Raw genomic sequence first — 26,241 nt, 5'->3', positions numbered from 1 at the left:
TAATCGAATTTCACAAGTTGGTCTATATAATGAATTCAGTGGTCGGTCTCGTATTCGGTGATTAATCAGGCTCTTAACCTACATTGGCATGGTACATATCAGTTGTATCACATGCCCTCGTGATTTGCCTGATATGTACACCCACGTTCTCGGGCCTGACAGCCCTCGAGCTTGGGTGTACATATCAGGCAATTCACTTGGGGCCCATGATACAACTATTACTTAAATCATTCTGAAGAGCAACTACATCCTGTTCATTCAAAATATTGTGATAAATTAAGGTATCATTGGCATACAGTGGAACCTCTCTATTACGGACATTTTGGGACCCAAAATTTTTGGCCACTTTTTGCTGTAATATAGAGGTTTTCCTCTTTCAGAGGTAAAAATGTATTAACCAGACCTGTTGGGACCAAAATTTTGTCCTTATTATGGAGGTTTTTTCTATTGTGTCCTGTAGATGTCGAACTTTCTTTATGTATTGACACTTTCCTTTAAGTTATGGATATAGACACCACAAAATTGTGTGAAGCTGCAAAGGGAATATAAAACCTAGTTGGGTTTTGCTGCATGAAAACAACATGCTGGGTGGTTCTGACTGGTTTACATTTCCAATGTAGAAGAGCAGCTGCTGTACTTGTGCAGATCATAGTCAAACATCTGAACATAAAAGGTTTTCAGTATGGACAATACAACAAACATTTAAAATTTTCTTAAAATTACATGAGGTACAGTAACCTTTATACATTTTCCTTCATACTTGTCAGTGTGAAACAACAGCATAATAATGAAAATAGCTAAATCGTGCTGGATTAGTCTATCATTGATTATTCTTTTATCATTTACACATAGGTATGGCAACATGGGACCCCTACCTCACGGCACTTGTGTGTTTATTCAAGTAGTCTCTGGGAAGAAGAATACTGAATTACGATGACCAGTATGTTTGCTTCAGAGTCAGAGACATATAGCCTGTTTCAAGACATCACTACTTGGTCATGCATGCCCAGTACTTGGAAAAAGAACACATTGGCATGGTGAAAAGGATGATTGAAGTAGGCCAGAGTGTATTGAAGACACAAGATTTGTCTCATTGGCCACCATTCACGTCAGTAAAACATCTATACCTTTACATCATCTCACCGTCTCAGAGATGAGTTTTCTTGTTTATCGACTCTTTGCATTTAAATTGTATCTCACATAGTTAACAGACTTGAATCTATTTGAGCTAACAATAATAAATTATATTGTTTTGTAACTGTACAAAAATTCATTTTGTCATTAATATTTTTAATCGTCTTCATGTGCGAAAATCGAATGCAAAATTTACAATTACAACATATACAATTGTGTGTATGTACAAAATTTACACTACACAGTTATCTGGTCCAATAGACAGTCGGTGGCTAACCATATTATTGATAACATCATAGTGAATACAGGTCGCAATCACGCCACAGATGTGAAACAGCTGGTGGCTACTAGCCCAGATATCGAACTTTCCAGGGAAGAATCGTTCTGGGATCCTTGCTGCATAAAGGCCAGCACCTGACACATACACAGATGCCATCTGTATTAGGCCACTCAATGCATAGGCTGTATTAGCATAACTAAAGCCATATTGAATTACAATCTGCAGGCCTGGGATGAAACTGTAGAATCCGAATGAAATGAACATAATTGTACGCACAATACGGAACTCTTGAGTAGCAAATCTTTTGAGGAGACAGAACACCAGGCAGAATGCACACAGCACAATGAGAACTACAATGTGAAGATATCTGGAGAATGTTGCACAGTAGAAAGAGAAGTAGTAGCAAGGAATACACGAACAAGTTATGTTTGCTGTGATGCCACAGTAGTCAAGACGACAAAACAAACGTGCCACATTTTCGGAATGATTACTGAATGTGTGAAACAGAAATGATAAACACAGACAAGTAATAGCACCCAAAAAGAACACACTAGTTATTAGTTGTTCTTCCCAAGGCAGTTCACCAATCTTGCTCATCCTGAACACATAGACACACAATGCTAACACACAGAAGATTACAACTCCAACCAGATGTGTCCAAATGTTCCAAGTTTCAGTATGCAGGCGGAACATAGTGCCAAAACACTTGCTGAAAGATGGCATTGGGGGTCGATGTCCATGGATGAGGTACTTGTTATGCCTCAGCCAGCTAGGAAGGGTGTCAAACGACACCACCATCCACCGTGGCACACAGGCTGGTATTAGTTGTGATAATGTGCTATCCATGGAATCTATACTTGATGTACTGGAAGATCTCTCTCGCTTTGCCAACGCAAATCCGTCACTCTTGCCGTCGCTGCTCCTCCTCACAGGAAAGAATGCAACGACATCTGCAAGTCTGGCGGCGTCCGCCCCATCGCATATAGTTGTAGCATCCTTGCTCTCTGGCCTCTCTACAATGCGTTGTCTTGCAACCTCCATCCTTTATTATAATGGTTTCTTTTCTTCTCTACCAGTTGATGCAAGGTAAAATTAAAATCCAAGAAATTGATTTAGCTATTAAAATGATCCAGAAATAGCACACCAGGGACTCCAATCTTTGTACAACTCGTAACGTAAAATCCTCAACAAGTCACAGAATCTCCTTTAAATAGCTAGCAGCTGGTGTACACCTCACCAAACTTCCCTTGTTGGTCAAGCAGATATGGCGAGATATATGGCGTGATGTTATGGCACGTGATAGTGCTTGTACCTATACTTGTACGGATAGCCGGAATCGAAATGGAATAGCCGGAATCGAAATGGGAAAAAAAACGAAACGAAATCATACTACAGTCTAGTGGAGGACAATCACTATATTATGCACAGTTACACTATAATATATGCATGCACTACCTGTTTATGCACCAAGCAAGACTCCAGGTGGCAGATTTCACTGCACGGCGCTTATCGATTAGAGATATTAAACGCCTGCTCCTCCTAACCGAGGGTCTGAAACAGCAGATGCCGGTGAGTAAACAGCAGATGCCGGTGAGTAAACAGCCTAGAGCGTTCGTTATTAAGTTGCAGCAAGTCTTTTTATGTGTTCATGTTAATGTTACTGCATGTAACTCTGGTATTAATGGTGATTTCTCTTGTAGGCGTATCACTCCTCTTTTAACCCGCAGAAAGATGATACTGGGAAGGAAATCGGTGGTCGTTGTATCGCTAACATGGCTCTGCTACCTGTGAAGACCAACTTTCGAGGGCCGGCGCCCAAAGCGAGTGAGTGCAGCACTATATACCGTATGACTTTAATAATTTGGGGCACCCATTTTCCCTGTTGGACTTTGCCATTAACCATAGATTATAGAGAGGGGGATAGCAAACTAATTTTTACGCACGCACTCCTCACCTACAGTTCCATTTACACCTTTAAAAACTCTCTTATAAATGCTTGTAGAGAGAAGTTGTTTTCTTCAGGGTGTACAGTAGCACAAGGTGACTTCATAAGAGCTGCCTAATTATTGTTGTTGGGAGTAAGCCATGCCACAAATTTGTACTTCAAAGGGCATAAATTGTTTTGAAGTTGAACATGTTTTGCTGCTTTCAGTCATAACGACCAAAAGACTCGCTTTTAGTTCCCATGCAATGTCAACATCACACACACCACACATTGTTTGACTTTGAAGCCCAATATAGCCAGCACACACACTTCATTTTATGTTTAATACAAAGCCATTCAATAGGAAGGACATTCGAAAATGAGGACACCTGTGCAATCTAGACACTCAATAATGGTCCCAAAGAATACAACTTCACCTGGAAAATCAGGTCACTTTGACAACCATGACACATTTTTCCCAGGCTAGATGGTCTGCCCTTGCCACCACCCCCAGCACAAGTTGGCATGTGCCAGACAACTGGACACATTTGGTTGGTCCCAAGGTGTCCACTGTACATCCTGGCCTTGTAACAATATTTTCCAATACAAAATGTTGATTGCACAAGCCAGTTGCATAGGCTAGTACTATATAGAGACATTCCTACACTCACAGAGGCCACAAAAATAAAACTGTTGTGGGCAATAAATAGATTCATTACTGAAAAACAGGTGTCACATGTAATCAATGTATTTGTGGCTTAAAATATGACTTTATTGAAGAACTAACGTACGTTAAGTCAATGCTCCTTCCTTCTAGCTCCTCGTAACTAGTGTGAGATTATCTGGCACCTCCCACTGAAACGACATTGCCGTCTGCGTTGCTGGGGGATCACGTGTGACAAAACATAAAAGGCTGCCAGTTGCAGGAGTGGGGTTGGATGCGATTTCATTTCGCTCTTCTAATCAGTGTGACTAATAGCCTACTGGATAGTGAAGGTGTCCGTGGAGCTTGGTTTTGACTGTGTTTAAAGCCACTTCAGGATATACATGACTGACGAGGACAAACTGGGGTATGTTTTCAAGTGTTTGTAACGTTTTATATTGATAATGACATAGATCCTGTATGATAAGGGTATTTTGGAGTGTGCTGTATCCCAAATATGGTTCCCTAAAGATACAGTTAATTGATTGATTCAAACTCCAAAATGCTTGACCAAAACTGTACCCTTGATATATTGGTAAGACAACCAGTTGTAGCAAGAGTTCATAATATATATAAGGAAGAGAGAGTGTCGAACGGGTATTGATTCCACCAAACACACTGGGTAAAGTAGACGTTTAACACCTCTGACATGTCGAATACACTTCACTGGAGCATCGGCAAATGACAATTCTATCGTAGCGCAGTAGGAGTGCGCTTAAAGCCAAAACTTGATATCGATACTGATTGAATCACGAGACCATACTCATTCCCATTGACAATGAGCGAAGTAACAGGGAGTGTGAAAACTAGAAAAATGAAGAGGAAAGCGCCTTCTACCACCACGGCCAGTAAGAAGAAAAAGCAAGCCAGAGTATCCGCGAAGACGGCCAAGACACAAGAAGTCCGAGCACAAGACAGAGTTGACAGTTGTGAAATGGCGCGAGGTGAAACGGCTCAAGAGACTGCAAATCACCAAGATAATAGTAAGGTTCGTCAGCGAAGAACCTTGACTGAAGCGGAAAAGTCGAACGTCGCAGAGAAAGTGAAAACTTACAGTAGTGGAACGCTTTCTGTCATTGCAATGACAGCAGTAGGACATCAGTTGCCACTCAACGCTAGTGAAGAACTCAAACAGTTTTGTGCGTCCGTACCCTTGAGTTCACTACACTGTTTAGCAGACCAATTAAAGAAGCAATTTGTAAGAATGTACAGTGACTGTTCAACATTGGCAGATAAATATTTAAAATTTCAACTCCAATGGCACCAGCACTGCAGTTACTATCTCGTAGACTACAATCGTGAGTTATCACTGATCGGATTGCACCCAGGTGACCCCATTGCAGTTGATGTTGTGTCAGTCCGCTCCCAGTGGCACCGTGTAGTGATGTTATATTCTTTGACAAAAGATGATGCAAAAAAATTTTTAATTTTGTTTTGCAGCTGTGTTTATGATGAGCTTCTCCGTACTTGTCATTCAGCCATTGAAGTTCACCAGGAACCTACACCAACATGTTTCGAAGATAGTGATGATGTTTATTATCGCTTTGGAGGGGCATCCCTATCAAGCATGTTGCACAACAGGTACTCACAAATAAAGTCTTGTGGATTATCACTAAAGGAAAGAGTATCTCTAGAGATTAGTGTTCTGCAGAAATTAAGCATACACAAAATTGAGGAGAAAATTCACATTCCAAGCTACTTGAAATACAGGGATTGTGGATACATGTATTTTCCGTGTGAAGAGCTGATGCCATTTTTGAAAGCTGTTGACACTGCCACTACTAAGAGCTGTACAGATGAAATGTTTAGACGTGAAGGATCAAAATTGTTAACCACACTGGCTGTATCTATTGAGAAAGATTCCAATCTTTGGTTGCTATTTGTAAATTCTGTGTTGTCAAAAGTGTCAGAGTTGAGAGATGTTAGCTCATCTTGCTTAGATGGAGTGTTTAAAGAACTGACTCGTAAATTGTGTCATATCAGAGTTCAAGAATATCTAGATAGTTTCAAACAAACAGAAGCTGCCAGTAAAGGAAGCGGTACTTTGGCAGGACAGAACTTACGAGACTCGTTGTTAAGCCATCATGTAAACCTTAAAACTAAAATAAAATAACTGATTTGTACTGAGGTGTTTTGTCTGTGTTATTTCTTACTGTATAGTTAAATTTTTATGAAATTTCACATGGGAAATATTTGGGGAATTGTGACAAATTTAGAAGTGCAATATTACAATAATGAATGAATAAGAATCATTTGTCATTACGTTTGTACTTCTTTTTTTCCAGAATACACTCCGATAATTCCAACGGAACATCTCTGTACCCTTTTGATCCATCATGGAAGGTTACACAATGCTTCACAAGATGTGCAGCTCTTGCTGTAGAGTAGTTAGTGGCACTCAGTTTACCTCCACATGTGTGTTTAAATTGGCTGAAGAGAGTTTCAACAGCACTTCCTGACAATCTTACAGGGCTGACAAAGTGATCTGGATATTCCTCCAAAAACCAGGTTGTGTAGCCTATGAACCCATAGACACAAACCCTGAGAAGATCAAATGCTGTATACATGATTAAAAACATGACACTAGCAAAACTTGATAAATCATGTGCTTACTTTGCCAGCTAATAAACCTTTTGTCTTGTGCACTTAATTCACCTATATAACAGAAACCAATTGTATACATAACAGAAATGTTTCTAGTAGTTAATAGCACACTATGGCAATGCGTGCCCCTTTGCTAATAGTAAGGGTCTAACGAGACGTGCAAACACAATATCCAGTCACTCAACTACCATATGCTATGGTCACCAGATTTTAGCAAAGGGTGGGTGCTGCTAGACTAACACTATAGTTGCAAATATCATGAATACAAAAGCTAACCGTCCTTTGAGAGGTTAGTATGCCAGTTCACAAAGAATGAATACCCTTCTTTAATCGACTTCACTACCTTGCTGTCGATATCACAAACTTTCTCATGACTAAGTAGCCCCTTTTCAAACAACTTCTGACAGGCCTCCAAGTAATGCAATGTAGCTTTGACACTCTCAACATCAGCAGGTGGAGGGTCTTGAATTGTGTAACTGTATAATTCTGACAAAACATTCTCTTGCTAGAGGTTTGAGAATGACAACCAAACAATTTTGCTTCGTGCTTACTTGCATAATCTTAGCAGGCATGACATTGAGCTTTGTCCATGAGTCACGAAGTATGTAAGCCTCACGTAACCTGGGTACCATTCGGGCATTTCCATTATCTCTTCTGGAACATTCTCGCGAGTACATGTCTAAAATGGTCTTCCAACCGAAATTAGTACCATTTTCATCGGTAAAACGCTTTGTTCCTCCATCTTGGGACGAGAACAGGGCGTTGATCATATTCTTCAACTAATATATGAAATATAAAACCGTCACACAACTTTACTAAACATACCTGGTGGCTAGGGCATATTAGCCAGTAGACGTTACGCAAAGGATCATATGGGTTGACAAACCAAGGCTTGATCATGTAAGTGTCTGGACCATCCCCGGTGCCATACATACCATAATGTCCATGTGTGGCTTTTAATGCTGACAGATTTGGAGCAGCTCCATCACAAATAAGGAGACCTGTCCGCAGCCCATGAACCTAGATTTAATATATACAGTACAAATATTATTATATGTCACCAACTTACATGGAAAAGCTTTATTGTTTCCAAAACACATGAACAAATGAACTTCCCATTCATCGAATCTTCACTGGAAAAATATGGCCCCACAATATCAAAAGAAGATGTAACATCTCTCCACAAAAACTGGAGCATATATTTTGTTTGCTTAATCCGACGATCCTTGTCGAATAACTGAAAAACATCATGTAGCGATGCTTGATCTTCCTCTGTCATAGCCAAGCCAATAATTTTGTGGTTTCGCGAGTTCCACATCAGTGAAGATACTACCTTGACTTCATCAAAGATTATTACTCCATCAGACTTTGGCAGCAACTTCCCTTCAGCCTTACAACTTTCCTTGAATATTCTGTACTTCTCTACTTGCTTTCCAATTGCCTCCCGGTATGCTCCTGCTTCATCTAAAAATGCCCCTGTGTATGATTGTAAAGTTGCTCTTGATGGAAGCTGCAGAATATTGAAACTCTTGAGAGCTTCATAGGCAGCAGGACTGCGAACAAATACAGCTAGAGCTACATATAAGAAGGTTTGCTAATAACATACACATGAGACAAGCAACTACTTACCTACTCTAATTGTAACTAAACTCCATCGATTACAGCGCTTTCCATTTTCTACAATTTTCATCCACTAACAAAAATCAACAAAAAAATCACCGAACTTACCATTCTTGTGTTGGTCCTTAAAAAAACTTTTTTTGCCATTTAGTTTGTCTGCTTCCCAAGAGTTGCGAACAAGATCACCCACTGCACGGTCATCTCCTTCTTGAAATATCTTGTCCAATTCGTTTGGACATGTCTCTTCAATCCTTTTTATTACATCGCAAAGCTCATCAGACTGGTCATCATCTAGTGGTACATCCAACTCCTCATGCTTTGCTAATTTGGCCTTATCAGCTGAACGTTCTTTTTGAGCAGCCTTCTTCCTCGCAGCTGTACTTAGAGGAGATAGATATTTCAATTTAAAGTGAGATGATGACTGTTGCCGGGCAACTTTCCGGGCTGGGCTAACATCTGTTTGGCGCTTTCGATATTCCAAGTTGGTACAGAGACGCTTACAGCTGCCACACAACACTTCTAGCGATTTCTTTTCTTCTTTACTCTGATTCTTTGAAAGCTGATGCCACATGGAACAATTCTTCGAGTCAATCCGGTTGAAAGGCTTTTCCCATATCCTCACACTATTTATATGATAGCGAATAGTAGCAAAGAAAGTGTCATAATAGAACTTTTCATTTAAACCAGGACAGAATTTGTACTGAGCATCGGTTGATAATTTGCTGCATACTGACATAAATTCGTCCAAATTAGCAACACTTCCAGTCTCTATTGATGAGAAGAGGACTTGTAAATCATAAGTAAATCCAGACGGCTCTACTTGATTGAATGTGATCCTGGCTACTGATATAAGACCACTTCCAGACACATGGTGCATTCTCTTGGGTGTCACTTCCAATATAACTTTTCTGTTATAATCTTTCTTCAAGAAAAACAACTCTGGATAAGTGGCCTGGCCCTTGGTGACAGCACTCTCTAAACACAACAATTCTGTTGGTTCATTCTCTGAAGCATCAGGTAACTGCATTGACTCCTCTAAGCTGGATTGATTGGCTACTAGTTCAGTTTCGTTCGATAAATGTGGAGGTTGGGTAGAAACTGATGATGGGTCAGGCTGCAGACTACATGGTCCATACCCCAGACAACTTGAAGTACCATTCTGTAAAAGTTGTGGAAATTTTGTTATAACAGGCATTGACCATGGCCATTGCTGTGGGGTTTCTGCAATACTTGGGGGAAGCAGAAATGTTGGTTGAACAGTGCTGAAAGTCTGTACATGAGCAGAAAAAATAATAGTAAAAATGCGATGGCTGTGCATTAAAATCAATATTCATTACCTCTGTTGAATAAATCTGTTCAGCTTGTGGTCCAGTAAATCCGTGTAGATGCTGGCTGGGTACCGAAGGCTGCCACTCGAATGGCTGTATCTGGGATTGACAACTCGACACCGCAGGATTTGACTGTTCGTGGTGCTGTGGAGCGGCAGAGAAGTCACGGCACGTGTCTCGGAGCTGTGCGATTAGAACAGAGCATACATTTCTTCTTCGATTACATTGAAATGTGTACTTTGTGATTCCTCACGTCCAACTACTGCTCATGTCTTGGGGGGCTGTCTGGTTGCGTTATCTCAGGGAAGGTACACTTATCGACATGATTTAGTCATTCAGTCTTTGGTCGACAGTTTCATCAGGGTTTACATAGACTTGCCCTATATCCGGGTTTATGCTGACATTCCTAACTTGCGAGCCAGTGAGTCACCCCCATCTACACTTCCACCTAATGTGATTGTGACCCCCTTTAGACCAGACATTGTTATCCATAATACCGTCACTTCTAGTATACTTTTATTTGAACTGACATGTCCATTGGACAGTGCCCACCATCTTGAGCAGGCTAGATCTCGCAAACAAAATAAGGCTGAATACCACCAAATTCTATCAGAGCTAGATCGGTTAAATGTTACCAACTTTTATGAGACTCTTGAGATCAGCGTTTTAGGTCACTTCCAGCAATTTTCAGTCACTAACACTTACAATGTACTACATTTTATTGATAAGGACATCAATATCACAAGGTCACTGGTTCGACGGATGCTGGATGATGCCTCGAAGGTTTGTATGACTGCATCCCAGAGGATTTTTATGGCAAGGGATTGCCGAGAGTGGTTGTGATAATGTACTTGTAATTTAATATTTTTGTTTTGTTTTGTAATTGTTGTTTTTGTTTGTAATTGTAATTACTTTTCTCCCTTGCCATGCCCACGTTGGTATCACTTGATCACCAGCCTTGTGGTCGCATGTGACCGAGGGTTACTGAATTTGTAAATGTATATACATGTCTCATTTATTATGATGGTTTCAACAACATACTAACCCCAGCGTTGCTGTCTTGGTTACTGTTTACTAGGTCCTCCTTATCAGCCAAACGACGGCGCTTGCTGACCGAAGCAAACCGCCTAGGCGTCAGAGTTTCTTCACCACTCATATCGTAAAAAGGAATTCCACTGAATGCTGTATCGACTATCGAAAGCCATACACTAGAGAAGGTCTTCAACGTTATCATCGCTTATCAACAGCCTTTGTCAAGTCTGTAAGGTGATAACAAAAAACGGGGTTTAACGATAATTTACGAGTTATATTTTACCCAGTGTGTTTGTACGGGGTCTATTGAGCGTTCGACACTCTCTCTTCCTTATATATATTATGAACTCTTGGTTGTAGTGATTGTGTTGCCATTTTTACACGATAAATTATTTTACTACAGTGGAACCTGTCTATAATGGTCACCTTGGGACCAGATATATCTGGCCTTTATATACAGGTGGCTGTTATAGAGAAAACCTGCATAAGGTGGTCTGCAGCATTTTAGTGGCTATGACCATTATAAATGAGTAATTATTATTAAGAGGCTCGCGCCAACCACAATACAATAATAATTTTACTAGTCTTTATACAGAAAGGGCAAGGTGAGTTTGCTATGAATGTTGGTTATAGCTATTGAATATGTTTAAGCAGTGAAGCCTGATAGTTTATATAGCATTCATTGAAAGGCAGGAAGTGTGATAATTGTGCATTAATTGAAACAGTGCCGTGGTGTCAGACCATTGGCTCAACAAGCCAGCATAAAAGGAAGCGACCGCTATATGAAGGATAAATTTATGCATACAGTGGTTCATAGGCGAATTCTTGGTTGGCCGTTATACGCGTTAGACAGGTGACCGCTTAATGCAGACCACAATACATACATTTGTATGGGAAAATATTTGGGACCTTGTGATGATGGCCGTTATGCAAAGGTGACTGCTTTATCCAGGTGACCGTAACACAGGTTCCACTGTACTAGCAAACTTAGTCTCATGTGGCCAGACCACTTTTTCCTCTCTTTTCCCAATGACAGTCTGGTCACACGAGACTGAAGCCATACAATTTAACAACATTATGTAATGTGTTGGTGGTAATGGAGGACCCACATAATGTTGCTGAATCTGGTTATGAATGTACTATAGTATAATATTACTGAAGGAGCTGATTGAATTGTGCCCCTAACAAAAGCTGAGTCTTCCCACTGCTTTTGTTCCGAAGTGGTTTCTGCTGAGGTTAGGAGGGAAGATTTTCTCACCTCAGTTCCTTCACTTATGGTCATGCCAAGTGGAGAGTGAATTACTACATGTAAACAATGATGGAGCAATTTTGATTGGTTACTTTATCAAGTAGACATCTTTTGAACTAGTCATTTTACAGTCTTCCTTTAGCAGCATTTTATTATTAGTGTCAGTGCAATTAGTTAAAGCTTTGTACCTGCCTGATCAAAGTATTACACATGGATTGCATGTACAGGCAATGTGATATGGGCAAGCCCCTTACCTTGTACAGTTAATCCAGTGAACAACTTGTAGGGGTTCATACATGCATTCATCAAGTGCATGGCATTGCTGTTGACTATGTGTAAGCATATAGATTAATAACTTATTAGTCATTTCTACAAAAGCTCCCTAGTAGTCCAATGCATAACTGCAAGCTATTGATTGTGAGATTTCAGCATCATGGACTACACCTAGGGATGCTGAAATTCACTTATACCCAACTGAGGATTTACCGAGTGCTCCCATGGCAAAATGTCATTCTCTCATGTTGTATCCTCGGATGTATCGCAACAAATTGGGGCACTGGTTCAACATTACTGAGTTCAAGTAGCTAGTCATCTTGAGTATTAATAAGCATCACTTGGATAGGTCTGTGTACAGGCAAATGCCAGCCATCACTACAGTATAAGTTTGATGTAACAAATCACAATTCATTCATTTTAGGTGGGCATATCTCCGCTTTTCAAGTTTAAATATAGTAACTTATAATCTACGTTTAGATATCATTTATTTTTAAATATGTGGCACTTATTTTTTTATGAAAGAGTTTGCTGCAAGTGTTTGTGCCTTTACGGAATAGTCTTACTTCATTGAGCATCAATTACAGCTTAAAAAACAAAACACTTACAGGCATCTGGATATTGAATTTTTTACAGGCATCCGGATATTGAATTTTCGCAATAACTCAAAATTTTGTCTGACTGTATATCTGCCTGCTCGCCTGCCTGACCAGTTGCAAGGTTAGAGGTCAAACAAAGCAGCACATGGCCACAATTTTATGCCTCATTGGTGGGATGTGCTTTTGTAGTTCCGACGAATGTCTGCCTTCTGCACTTTATCATTCCTTTTATCTTCAATTAATTAAATGGTTGTCTTCTGCATGGAAACCATACCAAGGCATTATCCCCTTTCCTTGAAGAAGCGAATTTAGACACCACGAAATTATTTGAGGCACTTAACGGACTGTAGCAGCTAAGCTGCGCTTTAAAACAATTACCACGCCCCCTTCAACGATCAGAATATGCCACAAAAACCATCTAGCTCCATAGGAAATGAGCTACTGTGTAGCAGAGTGGTGAGATTGAAATACTCTAATACAGCAGTCACAGTCACACATATATTTCATGCTGATTTTCCAAACTTAATTATCATCGTATTTGTCATTACGTAGAATGAATGTGTGAAAGTCCATACCCAAAAATTACAGGAAGTTTTTGATTACATATCATTTGTGAAAGTTTTCTGCTCAAATATTTCCAGATTCTTTGTCCAAAGTAAGGAGAGGCAAGAGTCCATGTCTGTCATGTGTAAGATACAAATGTATTGCATTATTGATAGGATGGATTATATCATGTAGTATAGTAGGGGCCCCCAAAGAAAATGGTGCCCCTTCAAAAATTAGGTATACTATGAAAAGCTCCTTCACAGAAGAGTATTAAAATGTCAAATCCTGTATAATAAGAAAACCACCAATATCACTTATTAATTGTCAAAACTTGATTTTGGGCCTCCCTGCTTCACTATTGAAAGTCTAGAGGCTAAACAACACATCGAACGACCTCCATTTTACACTCACATATTGTATGTGCCTTTTGGGGTTCCAAAGAATACCCACTCTTTTCTTTACCTTTCATCTTCAATACCTCTTGTTGTCATCATCTCCATGCAAGGAAACCATACTGAGGTGTTATTTTATGTATTGATACTTTCCTTACAGTGATTCATATATGTAGACACCACAAAATTACTTGAAGGTATGATTAGAGGGAGTAGATAATGTAGTGGACTAGTGGTTGCATAAAACAAAGCATGGGGTGAATCTAGAAGATGTTGACTGGTTTCCATTTCCAAAGCAGAAGAGCAGCTGCAGGTCTGCCATAGGTAGGCATAATAATATATTTTCTGTAGTTGTAAGGTATTAACAATAACTACCACGATAGTTCTTATTAACTTTAAGGTGCTGAAGAAGCAATTTTTTAGTGATTTTGTGATAATAAAAATATCTTTATTTTAAAAAGCTGACTGGTTTCCAAAAACCGGTGAAACCCCCTAGAACCATGCCTGATGGCTCACTTAGTGAGGTCAACATAACAGTCACCCAAATACAATGGCATACTCTAATAGAACAGTCACACATTTCTTTGCTGAATGTGATAAAAGGTAGTGAAACCAAGGTTCTCAAGTTGATGTAATATTTATAGATTTTAAAAAGGCTTTTGATTCTAAACACTACTTTACAAACTTGTGGAATTCAAGGGAAAGCATTTGAGTGGATAAATGTTTGGTTGACACAGCGAGCCCAACGTGTAGTTATCGATGGTCATGAATCCAACTTTGTTCTATCTGGTGTCCCCTAAGGCACAGTACTTGGACCTGTGATGTTTTTAGCATATATAAATGACATCACTACAGGGATTTTTTCTAAGATACGATTGTATGCTGATGACTGCATTCTTTACCAAACAATTACTTGTGAACAAGACCATTTTTACAGTTTCAATCAGATCTTAATCACAGAAGTGTGGCAGATGGGTTTGAATGTCAGTAAATGTGCGATACTTAGGCCATACCTATTTAATCTTATGTTGTGCTGGCAAAATTATTTTAAATTTGGGTAGGTAGGTCGGTTTGGAAATGAAAAAAGTTTTAAACACAAGCATACAAAATGCAAATAATGAATGTAGTTATAATAGTACATACACAGTTAATAATCTAGGTTTCATACTCTTCTAGTAGCATCAGATTTAAACATGATGATGTGTTGTCTTTATAAGTACACGTGATCCGCACACGTGATTTTCAAAATTATTTCACTTGAAGAAAAATGCAGTCGGTCGGGCCCTCGCAACAAGATCAAATAGGTGTGGCCTTACATGTAGTACTATTATCACCATCCTCCTTTGTTTACACCATTGGCAATCTCCCTTTAACCTGTGTTTCTCAGCATCCTTATCTGGGTGTCACATTTGATTCAAATAATATATTATGTGCTTCACTCCTCACATAGAAAATATTGTTCTAAAAGGCACGAGAATGCTAGACCCACATGTTCAGAACACATGTTCATTCTATAGAAATGGTACAAAGACAAGGTGTTCGATGGGTAACATCCAACTACGATTGGAATAGTAGTGTTACATCTATGCTTGAAGACCTTCAGTGGCCCACCTTATCACATCGATGCATGATTTCAAGACTAAAAATGTTCTGTAACTCTATTAATGATCACTCGGCCTTGAAGATTCCTCCATATTTTTCCCCCACCTCCTATCCTACATGCCACCAACATCCACTTCATTTCATCACTCCTTCAGTAAGAACTAATTCATACTAATTCAGCTTTTTCCCCAGAGCAATAAATGATTGGAATAACTTACCCGTTGAAACAATTGAATCTGCCACTGTTTAACAGTTTTTTAGTTAAATTACATGATTTATTGCTGTAACTATTGATTTTTTAAACTTACTCCGGGCTGGTCCCCTAGACATATCAGTTTTTCTGTCTGTCCAGCAATAATAAAATTAGAGACATGAAGGTATTACAATGTGTGGTAATATCTTTGGCATTGAACACTGTACCAATGTAGAGATTTGTTGCTATCTTATGTTCACCCTCCAGTGCCTAAATGGTACAGTTGATACTGTCATGTGTCGCTTGGATCACTACTCATTGTTTTATTACACTAATTTCTATATATTTGTATACAGATACATTTCCCTTCATACTTGTGTGAACGATGGCATAATACTAAAACCAGATCAATTGTATCTGATTAATCTATTATTGATTACTATTTATGTTGATTATTATTTATGTATAGGGTATGGCAACATCAGACGTGGGACCCCTACCTCACGACACTTGTGTGTTTTGTCAAATAGTCTCTGGGAAGAAAGATACTGAATTACTGTATAATGATGACCGGTATGTTTGCTTCAGAGACATACGGCCTGTTTCAAGAAACCACTACTTGGTTGTGCCCATTGCTCACCATCCAGAAGCTAAGTACTTGGCAAAGGACACATTGGCATGGTGAGAAGGATGATAGAAGTAGGCCAGAGTGTTTTGAAGACACAAGGGGGAGATTTGGAGGATTGTCGGATGGGATTTCATTGGCCACCATTCACGTCAGTAAAGCACCTACATCTTCACATCATCTCACCTGTCTCAGAGATGAGTTTTCTTAATAAACACATTGTTTATCAACCAAACTCTTTTGCATTTGTAACTCATGACTGGTTAGTTAACAGACTTGAATCTATGAGCTAATAATTAAAATAAATTATATTGATTTTGTAACTGTACAAAAATTCATTTTGTCATTGATATATTACAAATTACAATTGTTTGCGTGTGTAAAACTTACACTACACAATTGTCCAGTCCAATAGACAGTCGGTGGCTAACCATATCATTGATAACATCATAGTGAATACAGGCCGCGATCAGGACACATATATGAAATAACTGGTGGCTGCTAGCCCAGATATCGAACTTGCCAGGGAAGAATCGTTCAGGGATCCTTGCTGCATACAGGCTAGCACCTGACACATACACAGATGCCATCTGTAATAGGCCACTCAATGCATAGGCTGTATCAGCATAACTGAAGCCATGCTGAATTACAATCTGCAGGCCTGGGATGAAACTGTAGAATCCAAATGAAATGAACATGATGGTACGCACAATACGGAACTCTGGAGTAGCAAATCTTTTGATGAGAGAGAACACCAGGCAGAACGCACACAGCACAATGAGAACTACAATGTGAAGGTATCTGGAGAACGTTGCACAGTAGAAAGAGAAGTAGTAGCAAGGAATACATGAACAAGTGATGAGTGCTGTGATGCCGGAGTAGTCAAGACGACAAAACAAACGTGCCACATCTTCGGAATGATTACTGAATGTGTGAAATAGGAATGAGAAACATAGACAAGCAATGGCACCCAAAAAGAACACGCTAGTTATTAGCTGTTCCCCCCAAGGCAGTTCACCAATCTTGCTCATCCTGAACACATAGACACACAACGCTAACACACAGAACATTACAACTCCAACCAGATGTGTCCAAATGTTCCAAGTCTCAGTATGCAGGCGGAACATAGTGCCAAAACACTTGCTGAAAGATGGCATCGGGGGTCGATGGCCATGGATGAGGTACTCGTTATCTTTCAGCCAACCAGGAAGGCTGTCAAACGACACCACCTTCCACACACAGGCTGGTATTAGTTGTGATAATGTGCTATCCATGGAATCTATACTTGATGTACTGGAAGATCTCTCTCGCTTTGTCAACACAAATCCATCGCTGCTCCTCACAGGAAGGGACGCAGTATCACCATCACTTGCAGCATCCCTACTCTCTACAATGCGTTGTCTTGCAACCTCCATCCTAGAATACGAAAGGTATTCCTTCGATAAATTAGATACAAACAAATAGCACGAAAGGTCACCTTGTTCAATGCACGATTCCTTATTATTACGGTCTCTTTTCTTTTCTACCAGTTGATACAAGATGAAAGTTTCAGTTGATACAAGATGAAAGTTTCAGTAAATATACCAAAATCGAAGTCAAATCGCTTTAGCTCTTAATCCAGAAGTAGCGCACCAGAGACTCCAACCTTTGTACAACACGTAGCGTAAAAATCCTCGAAAGGTCACAAAGTCTTGCAAGCTCTCCTTTAAATAGCTAGCAGCTGGTGTTAATGTACACCTCCCCTTGTTGGTAATGTCTGCACGCAGATATGGCGTGATGTTATGGCACGTGATAGCTTGAAGTTTTGTGCTTAGCCGGCTCAGGTTAACGCGGGCCCCAGAGGAGGTTGGTCACGCGTCATAATCCTATGACGTGAAATTATGCAACCAAGCATTGTTCTATGTGTTTAGCAGCTAGGAAAGCACTGAGAAGGCTTGTAATATCACTGGTACACTCTTCCTTTGAGATTACGAGATGAATGATGACGCGTGACCAACCTCCTCTGCGCGGGCCCTAGACTACTTTGGTAACTGCTCACGTGATTAACTTCAACCAGAGGGCTATCGTTTTGTTCACCCATGTTGAGTCCATAAGCGCCTCAGGTGCTTTTATAAAAGTAATCAGATATTAATGTGCGCCTATAAAGATCGATAATATGAGACACACAGACACAAGCTTGGACACAAAAGAGAAGATGTATTCAACTTTCAGGATGTGAAGTACGTTTCTTTTTTGTACGAAACGTGTACTACACGGTAATTTACCCTGGGGGCATTATTTAAATATACTCTATACTGTGGCAGACCCTTTGTAGTCATGGTTTAACTTGCACAATCTGCCTTGGCTTATACAGGTGTGATCAACTTAGAGGCTTGGTTAAGGGAAGTGTTGTAATGTCTGAGTTTGGCATAATAGAGCAGGCAATGATTCTTAAGGTCATCACTTTAATTTTATATGTACATATGTCACACATTGGTGATTCCAATTGATGTGCTGCAAGATGAGTTTTTGGAGATACAATGTAGGGTTGGAACGAATGTACAGATAAATCCTCCGAAACTCTTGAAAATGTTACCAAAGCTTTGTTACAAATGTCATGTCAACAATTAATGCACACAGCTGATGGTTATTAGGAGTACTGTACACTGTAGTACAAACTCGTACACTTCATTATAGCTCCAGTACAACCATTGTTTAAACATACAGTGGAACCTGTTAATCAGGACACTTGAAAATGAGTACACCTGTATAACCTGGATGCATGGTAATGGTCTCAAAATGTCCGTTTGCATGCAATCTGACTTGGAAAATCAGGACACCTTGATAATCTGGACACTTTTGTTCGGTATTAATACACAGGGGTTTCACTGTATAACTAACCAAAAAAATATGTAAATGGCAGCTCCCACAAGGAGTGACTATACTTGTGCAACTGGTTTAACTTGTTAGTATCCATGGTAACGAAGCTTTGGTGCGGTAAAGCAGTATCCAAAAGTTATTGTCTTAACCCTAATACAAAGTAGTCAGGATAAATTACCTGCAGCATTCTAACATTTGCGCTAGTCTTTTAAGGAGGTAAATAGTTGTTGGAAGTCTTCCAATTTCCCTAAGCAGTCTCTGTGGTGTGTGTGGCCACAGCACTTTTTTTTTCTTTGTCATTGAGTTGGGTAGTATCTGGTACAGTTCAAACCTCATACACACTTGCATTCGTACACTACTCAGCTTATATTATTGTGTAATAGAAAGCAATATGATGAGCAGTAGTCACTGAGAGTAAGAATAATTTGTTGTTTTTTTCTCCCATGAAACAAGCATGAGTTATGTGCATTTGATTACGTTGCGGTATAACATAACTTTATCATTGCTGTTTCTAAGCTTCTTGCTTAATAGCATTGATGTATACAACTGTACCTTGATGAATGCCCCAGTTCATGGTGAATAGAATGACACAAGTCCCAACTCTATAGCCTATTGTACTCAAGACTTGTGATCGATTAAACAAAGTGCCTGTAAATTTCTGTCAAGTCGATTGTTTTGCCCTTCTTGATGTCTATTGCTACAACTCCGAAATTACTTACTGGATAATGCTGAAACTAATAGCCCATTGGTTTTCCAACTAAAAAAGTCAGAAATCAAGAAAATGCAGACAAGTCAATTTTTTGCTCAGCGGGTCACTTATTGTCTACTATCCTCCAAGATTAAAATATGCTAGGAGCTGATTATAATAATTCCATTCCCTAATGTTTTTGCACTAACTTATGTAAACTATCTGTATGTTGTAATGCTATATATGGTAATGCTATATATGGTACTGTAGCACCATATATGGTACTGTAGCACCATAAACAATTATTACTTTTGAAAGAAGTATTAAAGAAATTCTGGCTAAAAATGTGCTGGGTGTTACCTTAATTAAATACAGTTGGCATGCATTGAATGAACCTCACTAATAGGGCCATGTGGCTAGGGATATATTATGGCCTCAGCAATGGAGCAGTATGTCCCATACACATTAATGTATGCAAGGAAATTTTGATGTCAGAAAAATTTGATGAATCGACAAATTCATATGTTTATAAGCACCTTTAAAAGTACAGGTTTTGTCTACAATTTCTTGATTTTCGTCAATATTTTATTCGTCAAATCTGCTGAAGTGTGAATTCGTCAAATTTTTCTTACATCAAAATTTCCTTGCATACGGTAGCTATGTTCGGAGGTGGCCACTATATCAAAGTAGTCTTATTAAAGACATGGCTTCTAAGTGAGGTGTTATGAAGTATAAGCAACTACAGTGGAACCTCTCTAAAAGGACCTCCGTATAAAGGGCACTGAACATTCAGTCTCTTGATAGTGTACAGTTGATAGTGTACAGTTTTAGAATGTCCCTTTACAAGCCTCTACCAATACAATCATACCCCTGAAAACACAACTCCCAATATAGTTTCCACACAGGGATTATTCACCACCAGATCCCCATAATAAAATGTGCCTATTGGAAGCTAAGCATTGTAGATATCTAGATACATAATATTATTTATTTCATCATTGCAGATGGATTTTGTACTTACAACCATAATACCATCTACTTGGAACCAGGGATGACGTCTTTCGTTTGTAATAATTACATACTGAAAACTTCCACAGATGTCCCTGCTCTGAGTCACCAGGTAGGGATGACTGTGCTAGCACAGTAGCCAAAGACTTTACTTTGTGTGTGTGTGTGCGATATTTATGTGATATGATAGTGTACAGTAGTTGTGTCCACATTAGGTCTGGTGTAACATGTGACCTATACTGAACTCAAGACTTTTATTACTTAATCATGTTGTAGTTAGGTTTTGTATGACATCATTAATGGTTACCACTTGTATATATAGTATCTATTAGTTAGTTGTCATGTGGTTGTGTTATCAGTTTTATTTGTTACTATTAAAAGTTATTATTGTATGTGATAAGTCAAGGGACTGGTTAACTAAAGCACTAGAGGGTACATTACACGACCAATCCCCTAATTATATTCCAATATGTTTACAGATTTAGTTTACTACATCAAGTTGCCGGGTGTCAATAGCAGACACTACCATATGACACATACACAGACTATAACTACTGGACCTCAACGAGTCAACCTAATTTATGAACAGGTTACTGTGATCAAGTCTATAATTATGCACAAGTTACAAATGAAGCAGCTCACACTTCATGTTATATAATAATGCTTACAATTCCCATTAAATATTTCTCTAGGTCTACACAGGAAGTGTCTTGATGATAACCACAAGGTCTGTACATAATATACCGCTTACAGGATATGCATGTTATCTACTGATAATCCAGCTTTCTTTGTACTGCAACTGGTCCTTTCGAGTTGTAGCTTTTTGGTTTTCCCTATAAAATTTTTGAGCCCAGCTTCATGTACCACACACAGTACATGGTGTCCATTAGCAAGAGTCTTCATACACTTGAAATCATCTTAAACACTTTGCAAGTAACTCAGTTTAGTTTAGTGCTTACTCCATACCCTATGGTCTATGATATAAGTTATGTCCATGTGTAGGTAACATCTTCTGTGTAAGCCGGACCAGAAAGGAATTAAGAACAACAATCGTGTAACCATCAAAATAATAATGTATCTCACAATAATTGTATAAAGAAATGATGTAACTAAAACAACTAAACTTCATCCCTCAGTAAAGTGTACCTAAATACAATTTCATAAATGTACTCTTGGGAGGAGGAGCCATCTGTCTGCTAGCATCATTACTGCTCACGGCTGTGTCACTTCATCCAGTGGTCATGTATAGGCTATGGAGTAGAGTGTATAATAGAGTGGTGGTCACATGGCAGCATGTTTATAATAATGTGTGAATATCACATGTGCCTTGTGGCACTTATGATCATGAGCTCCTGATACAGTGAAACCTGAACACATGCACAATCGACATTGTTTCCTAATAAGACTTTGTAAGTTGATGAGCTAACCATCCTGACATTTTTTGAGCTTTAATTGATCTAGTGTGTGGTATTCATAAAATTAGGGTGAGAGATTTCACTGTGCAAGTTGCCCTTTGTAATGTTTTGGTGATACTCAGACTTACTGAGTGTTAATAAACTGGGAATGGAGTGTAATATTGCCCACTCACTAACTATATTCACACCATTATAATGACCTGTACTATGACCCTGTACTTACCCTATCACTCACATCAACTTCATGATGAATCTGTGTAGTTTACCAGAGTGAAGGTCAGCTAACATCATACTGCGAACAATATATGTACACATACAATAATGTAACTGCATCATAACTGGCAAAGCCGTTTTTCATTACCAGTGCATGCAAACACATGCTGTTACAAACAGCCATACTGTACAACCAAACACTCGAGACACAAAACAGATAATGTGTTTGAAACTGTCAATAGTAATCGACGGTAAAATCCTAATTTTGATGAAATAAAACAGAATACTATAAACTAATTTGCAGTATGTACGTGAAGACAGTTCCGTACAATGGTGACACCACTGAGGATAATACTCCTTATAGATCCACTAGGGAGAAGGAATTTCGCTATTTTACATCACTATTTTTACAAGTAACAATAATGATCAACATGTCATATAGAAGTACTCATGTCAAAGCACATTAAAATTTCACAAATCAAACTCCACAGCCTTCGTGATGTTATTGTTAGGTAACAAATGTATCACATGAGCTGGCTAACATGGATCTTGTGACCTTAATTTCAATACCAACATTCTAAACAATATCTGAGCACTTGCAGTATTTATTTCAGCATTAAAAGTAATTTTCTTTTGGAACATGAGGTTCATGTTTGACGACCTGAATGAAGAACAAAAAGTGTATCGTTCAAGCTGAGTACGTAACTAATCAAATCATTATTTTCTTGTCTTCAGACTAGTTTGTTAATTTACTGAAATTAATTAAGGCTGGCAAAAGTAATTTCTGCCAGACCCTCAACACATTTACTTTCATACATACTGCACTGTATGTGGACTCAGTTCGTAGTCCCTTGTATGTTGTGCTGTAAAGCCTATAATAATAATAATAATGTTCTCAGCACATTAGAGGGTATACTGTACGTACGTATACATGCACACATGAACACCGCTGTTTACATTGCTGATCACCAAAAATTGAAACGATTAGGGCATACGCTCCAAGCAAGAACAGGAAGTACAAGTATAATTTAAAGTACCACATATGCTTGTATGTACAAAAAATACAGCACTTGAGTGTGTCTCAAGGCAAATACAGCGCTCGATTTTGCCTCATCTCTTGACATGTCCCCTTATGCTGTATTTTCCGTACACACATGTAGCACTGCTTTAACTGTAACACCCACTCACGATATCCTCAAAGCATGCAGCATTTATAGCCCATGTGTTTAAACTCTATTGTAACAAAACTGCAACAACAAAAATACAACATTCAGCTAACCTGTCTATCACTAAAGAACTTATAACCAATTCAATAAATTCCAAATGCAACTTTTAGCATAGATTATAATTATGATATACATACTCCATGCTTTTAGTCACATTAATTTGTAAATACATATGCATGCTTGTAATTAGAAACACAAATGGCTGCTGTTCATCACATTGCTTTCTACTACACAATAATATAAGCTGAGTAGTGTACGAATACAAGAGTGCATGAGGTTTGAACTGTACCAGATACTACTCAACTTAATGACAAAGAGAAAAAGGCTTCACACACCACAGAGGCTGCTTAGGGCAATTGGAAGACTTTCAACTACCATTTATGGTTTAGCACCCTCCACAAAGACACACGCAAAAGTTAGAATACTGCAGGTAATTTATCCTCTAACTACTTTGTATCTCCAAATACTCATCTTGTGGCACGTCAATTGGAATCACCCAGAGTGCGGCGTATGTATATAGCTAGCATGATAACATTAAAGTGTGTACGTGCCATTGATGACCTTAAGAATCATTGCCTGCTCTATTGTAGCAAACTCATAGACATTACAACACTTCTTTTACCCAAACCTCTAAGTTGACCACACCTGTAAGCCAAGGCATATTGTGCAAGACTTTAATTCCTGTCACAGCATTCAAATAATGCACCCAGGGTAAAGTACCGTGCAGTACACGTTTCGTACAAAAAAGTAACATACCTCACATCCTGAGAGTTGAGTATATCTTCTCTCTTGTGTCCAAGCTTGTGCCTATGTGTCTCGTAATATCGATCTTCATAGGCGCACTGCAATCTCTGATTAATAATTATTTTTATAAAAGCGCCTGAGGCGCTTATGGACTCAACATGGGTGAACAATACGATAGCCCAACCAGAGAGATGCCGGTGAGTAAACAGCCTTCAGCGTTCGTTATTAAGTTGTAGCAAGTATTTTTATGTGTGCCCATTACTGTTAAATGCATGCAGCTCTGGTATTTCTCCTGTGGGCGTATCACTCCTCTTAACCCGGAGACATCGGGAAGAAAATCGGTGCCATTATATCGATAATATGGCTCTGCTGACCTTGAACACCAAGGCCGGAACCGGCCAGTGAGTGCGCAGCACTATACTGTATGACTTTAATGATTTGGGGCATCCACACAATTTTAAATGTAAAGAATTGTGAGGAAATGCTCTTAAGTGTATAGTTTAACAATGACCTGAGACAATGTGTGGCAAAAAGCCCACACAATACAAACTAGTTGTGTATTGCTGTGCCACAACATAGATGTGGACAACAAATTCACCAGGTGCAGGCATGTAGAGATAGAGAGTTGTATTGCGATATTAAAAAGTTGACAAGCTATGCCATTATTGTTCTAGCATGTTAGTACCAACTGGTAAGTGATCACCTTACCATAGCTGTCTGATTCTATAGTAGCACATAATGAAATATGCACTCTGCTTGTACACACATGTTTTTTAACCACATGTTTCAGTTTAACGCTGCACCCTGTGACGTCACTTGAAACCGCTCTATTAGAGAACTAGTAGATTGGAAACAGAGGGTTGTGGTTTCTGTGAATTAAAGGTGAAATTAATAATTTACTGGTATCCTGTCATTAAATCGTCACAAACATGCTATATCAAGGTGATGTGTTTCTTGTAGACTCGTACTAGCAATAACATTACATATTTTACTTGTGCTAAATTCATTTCCATCCTAGACATTTCAAACGGTCACAGTTATTTGCTTCCATAGAGCTGCTGTCAAAGTAGTATATAGTAGTCCAAAAACATTTTGATCCAGTCATTTTGCAAAATTCTATGTAGCTATAAAAATGTATTAAAATAATACGTGTCACATAAAATTTTATGCATGTTTTAAATGCTTTGGTAAGCGAGGAAAGAAAGCTAAAATGTAAGCACCATTGTTCATGGAGAGAGAATTTCTGTTTGTGCAACCAAAAGGCATGCAAGTTTATGGGCGCTTATTTACAATGCAGTACTCTGATATCTGTTCCTGCAAAACTGCAATGGTCTCCTCTAGTTTAGATCAGTCAAAAGGCTTAGAGGGTAAATGACACATCGAACAACCTCTTTTTTTACATAACAGTAAACTCAAGTATTGCATGTGCCTTTAGAATACCCACTCTCTGTGCCTTGCCTTTACCTTTCAACTTCAATACTTCTTGTCGTCATCTCGTTAATCGGATGGCTGCAGGTTCAAGGCTGCCCAGGTCCAGTCATGGATTTTTTTCCTCCACCTTTTCAAACATACTTTCTGTAACAACTTTAAACACCCTGTAGGACCAAGTGTCCTAAAGACCTTCAGCACTTGTGCTGTAAAGCCTTAATAAATTAATTTAAAATTTTCCATAAAGGATACCATACTGAGGTGTTATTTATTTATATTGACACTTTCCTTACAGTCATCGATATAGGCACCACAAAATTATTTGAAGTTACAGCACAATTAGAGGGAGTAGATAGCTGGTTGGTTTTTGCTGCATAAAAACAGAGTACGTTGACCAGTACAGGGGTGATTCTGACTATTTTACGTTTCCAAAGTGGAGCTGCTGTACTTGTGCAGGTCAATAAGTTTTTAGGTGTTTAAATAACTAATGTGATGACTATTTTTAGAGGTGTTCAAGGTGCTGGAGAAGCAATTTTTGAGTGATTTTATGATAAAA

General features: G+C 38.9%; 1 protein-coding gene, 3 long non-coding RNA genes and 2 pseudogenes across 7 annotated transcripts; 2 read left to right on the top strand and 4 right to left on the bottom strand.

The window, feature by feature from the left end:
- Nucleotides 1-1,109: 1,109 nt before the first annotated feature.
- Nucleotides 1,110-2,740, bottom strand: LOC136245634 (adiponectin receptor protein 2 pseudogene; annotated as a pseudogene).
- Nucleotides 2,741-2,849: 109 nt separating this feature from the next.
- LOC136245637 (uncharacterized) lies at nt 2,850-14,005 on the top strand. Of its 2 annotated transcripts, none has more exons than XR_010696026.1 (4): nt 2,850-3,004; nt 3,115-3,238; nt 4,156-4,408; nt 13,845-14,005. It is a non-coding gene; the product is annotated as an uncharacterized lncRNA (long non-coding RNA). The 2 variants fall into 2 exon arrangements; XR_010696025.1 differs by lacking the exon at nt 13,845-14,005 and adding an exon at nt 6,327-6,732.
- On the bottom strand, nt 6,171-10,959 carry LOC136245633 (uncharacterized). Its single transcript, XM_066037137.1, has 10 exons — nt 10,639-10,959; nt 9,603-9,776; nt 8,374-9,535; nt 8,275-8,322; nt 7,715-8,220; nt 7,471-7,665; nt 7,197-7,424; nt 6,922-7,150; nt 6,655-6,696; nt 6,171-6,598 (listed from the first exon to the last, which is right to left on the bottom strand). The coding sequence occupies exons 1-10, from the start codon at nt 10,825-10,827 to the stop codon at nt 6,291-6,293; spliced, it is 3,081 nt and encodes a 1,026-aa protein (XP_065893209.1). The 5' UTR covers nt 10,828-10,959; the 3' UTR covers nt 6,171-6,290.
- A 2,395-nt stretch (nt 14,006-16,400) lies between the features above and the next one.
- Nucleotides 16,401-17,914, bottom strand: LOC136245635 (adiponectin receptor protein 2 pseudogene; annotated as a pseudogene).
- A 47-nt stretch (nt 17,915-17,961) lies between these two features.
- LOC136245641 (uncharacterized) lies at nt 17,962-21,799 on the top strand. Of its 2 annotated transcripts, XR_010696031.1 has the most exons (4): nt 17,962-18,323; nt 20,656-20,771; nt 21,139-21,386; nt 21,662-21,799. It is a non-coding gene; the product is annotated as an uncharacterized lncRNA (long non-coding RNA). The 2 variants fall into 2 exon arrangements; XR_010696030.1 differs by lacking the exons at nt 21,139-21,386; nt 21,662-21,799 and having other exon boundaries at nt 20,656-21,051.
- LOC136245639 (uncharacterized) lies at nt 21,715-24,373 on the bottom strand. Of its 2 annotated transcripts, none has more exons than XR_010696028.1 (3): nt 24,270-24,373; nt 22,298-22,366; nt 21,715-21,909 (listed from the first exon to the last, which is right to left on the bottom strand). It is a non-coding gene; the product is annotated as an uncharacterized lncRNA (long non-coding RNA). The 2 variants fall into 2 exon arrangements; XR_010696029.1 differs by having other exon boundaries at nt 22,298-22,948; nt 24,270-24,315.
- Nucleotides 24,374-26,241: the final 1,868 nt, after the last annotated feature.

Source organism: Dysidea avara, chromosome 15 (assembly GCF_963678975.1).
Source record: "Dysidea avara chromosome 15, odDysAvar1.4, whole genome shotgun sequence".
Taxonomy (NCBI): Eukaryota; Metazoa; Porifera; class Demospongiae; order Dictyoceratida; family Dysideidae; genus Dysidea; species Dysidea avara.
This window is presented reverse-complemented; position numbering and strand designations above follow the sequence as displayed.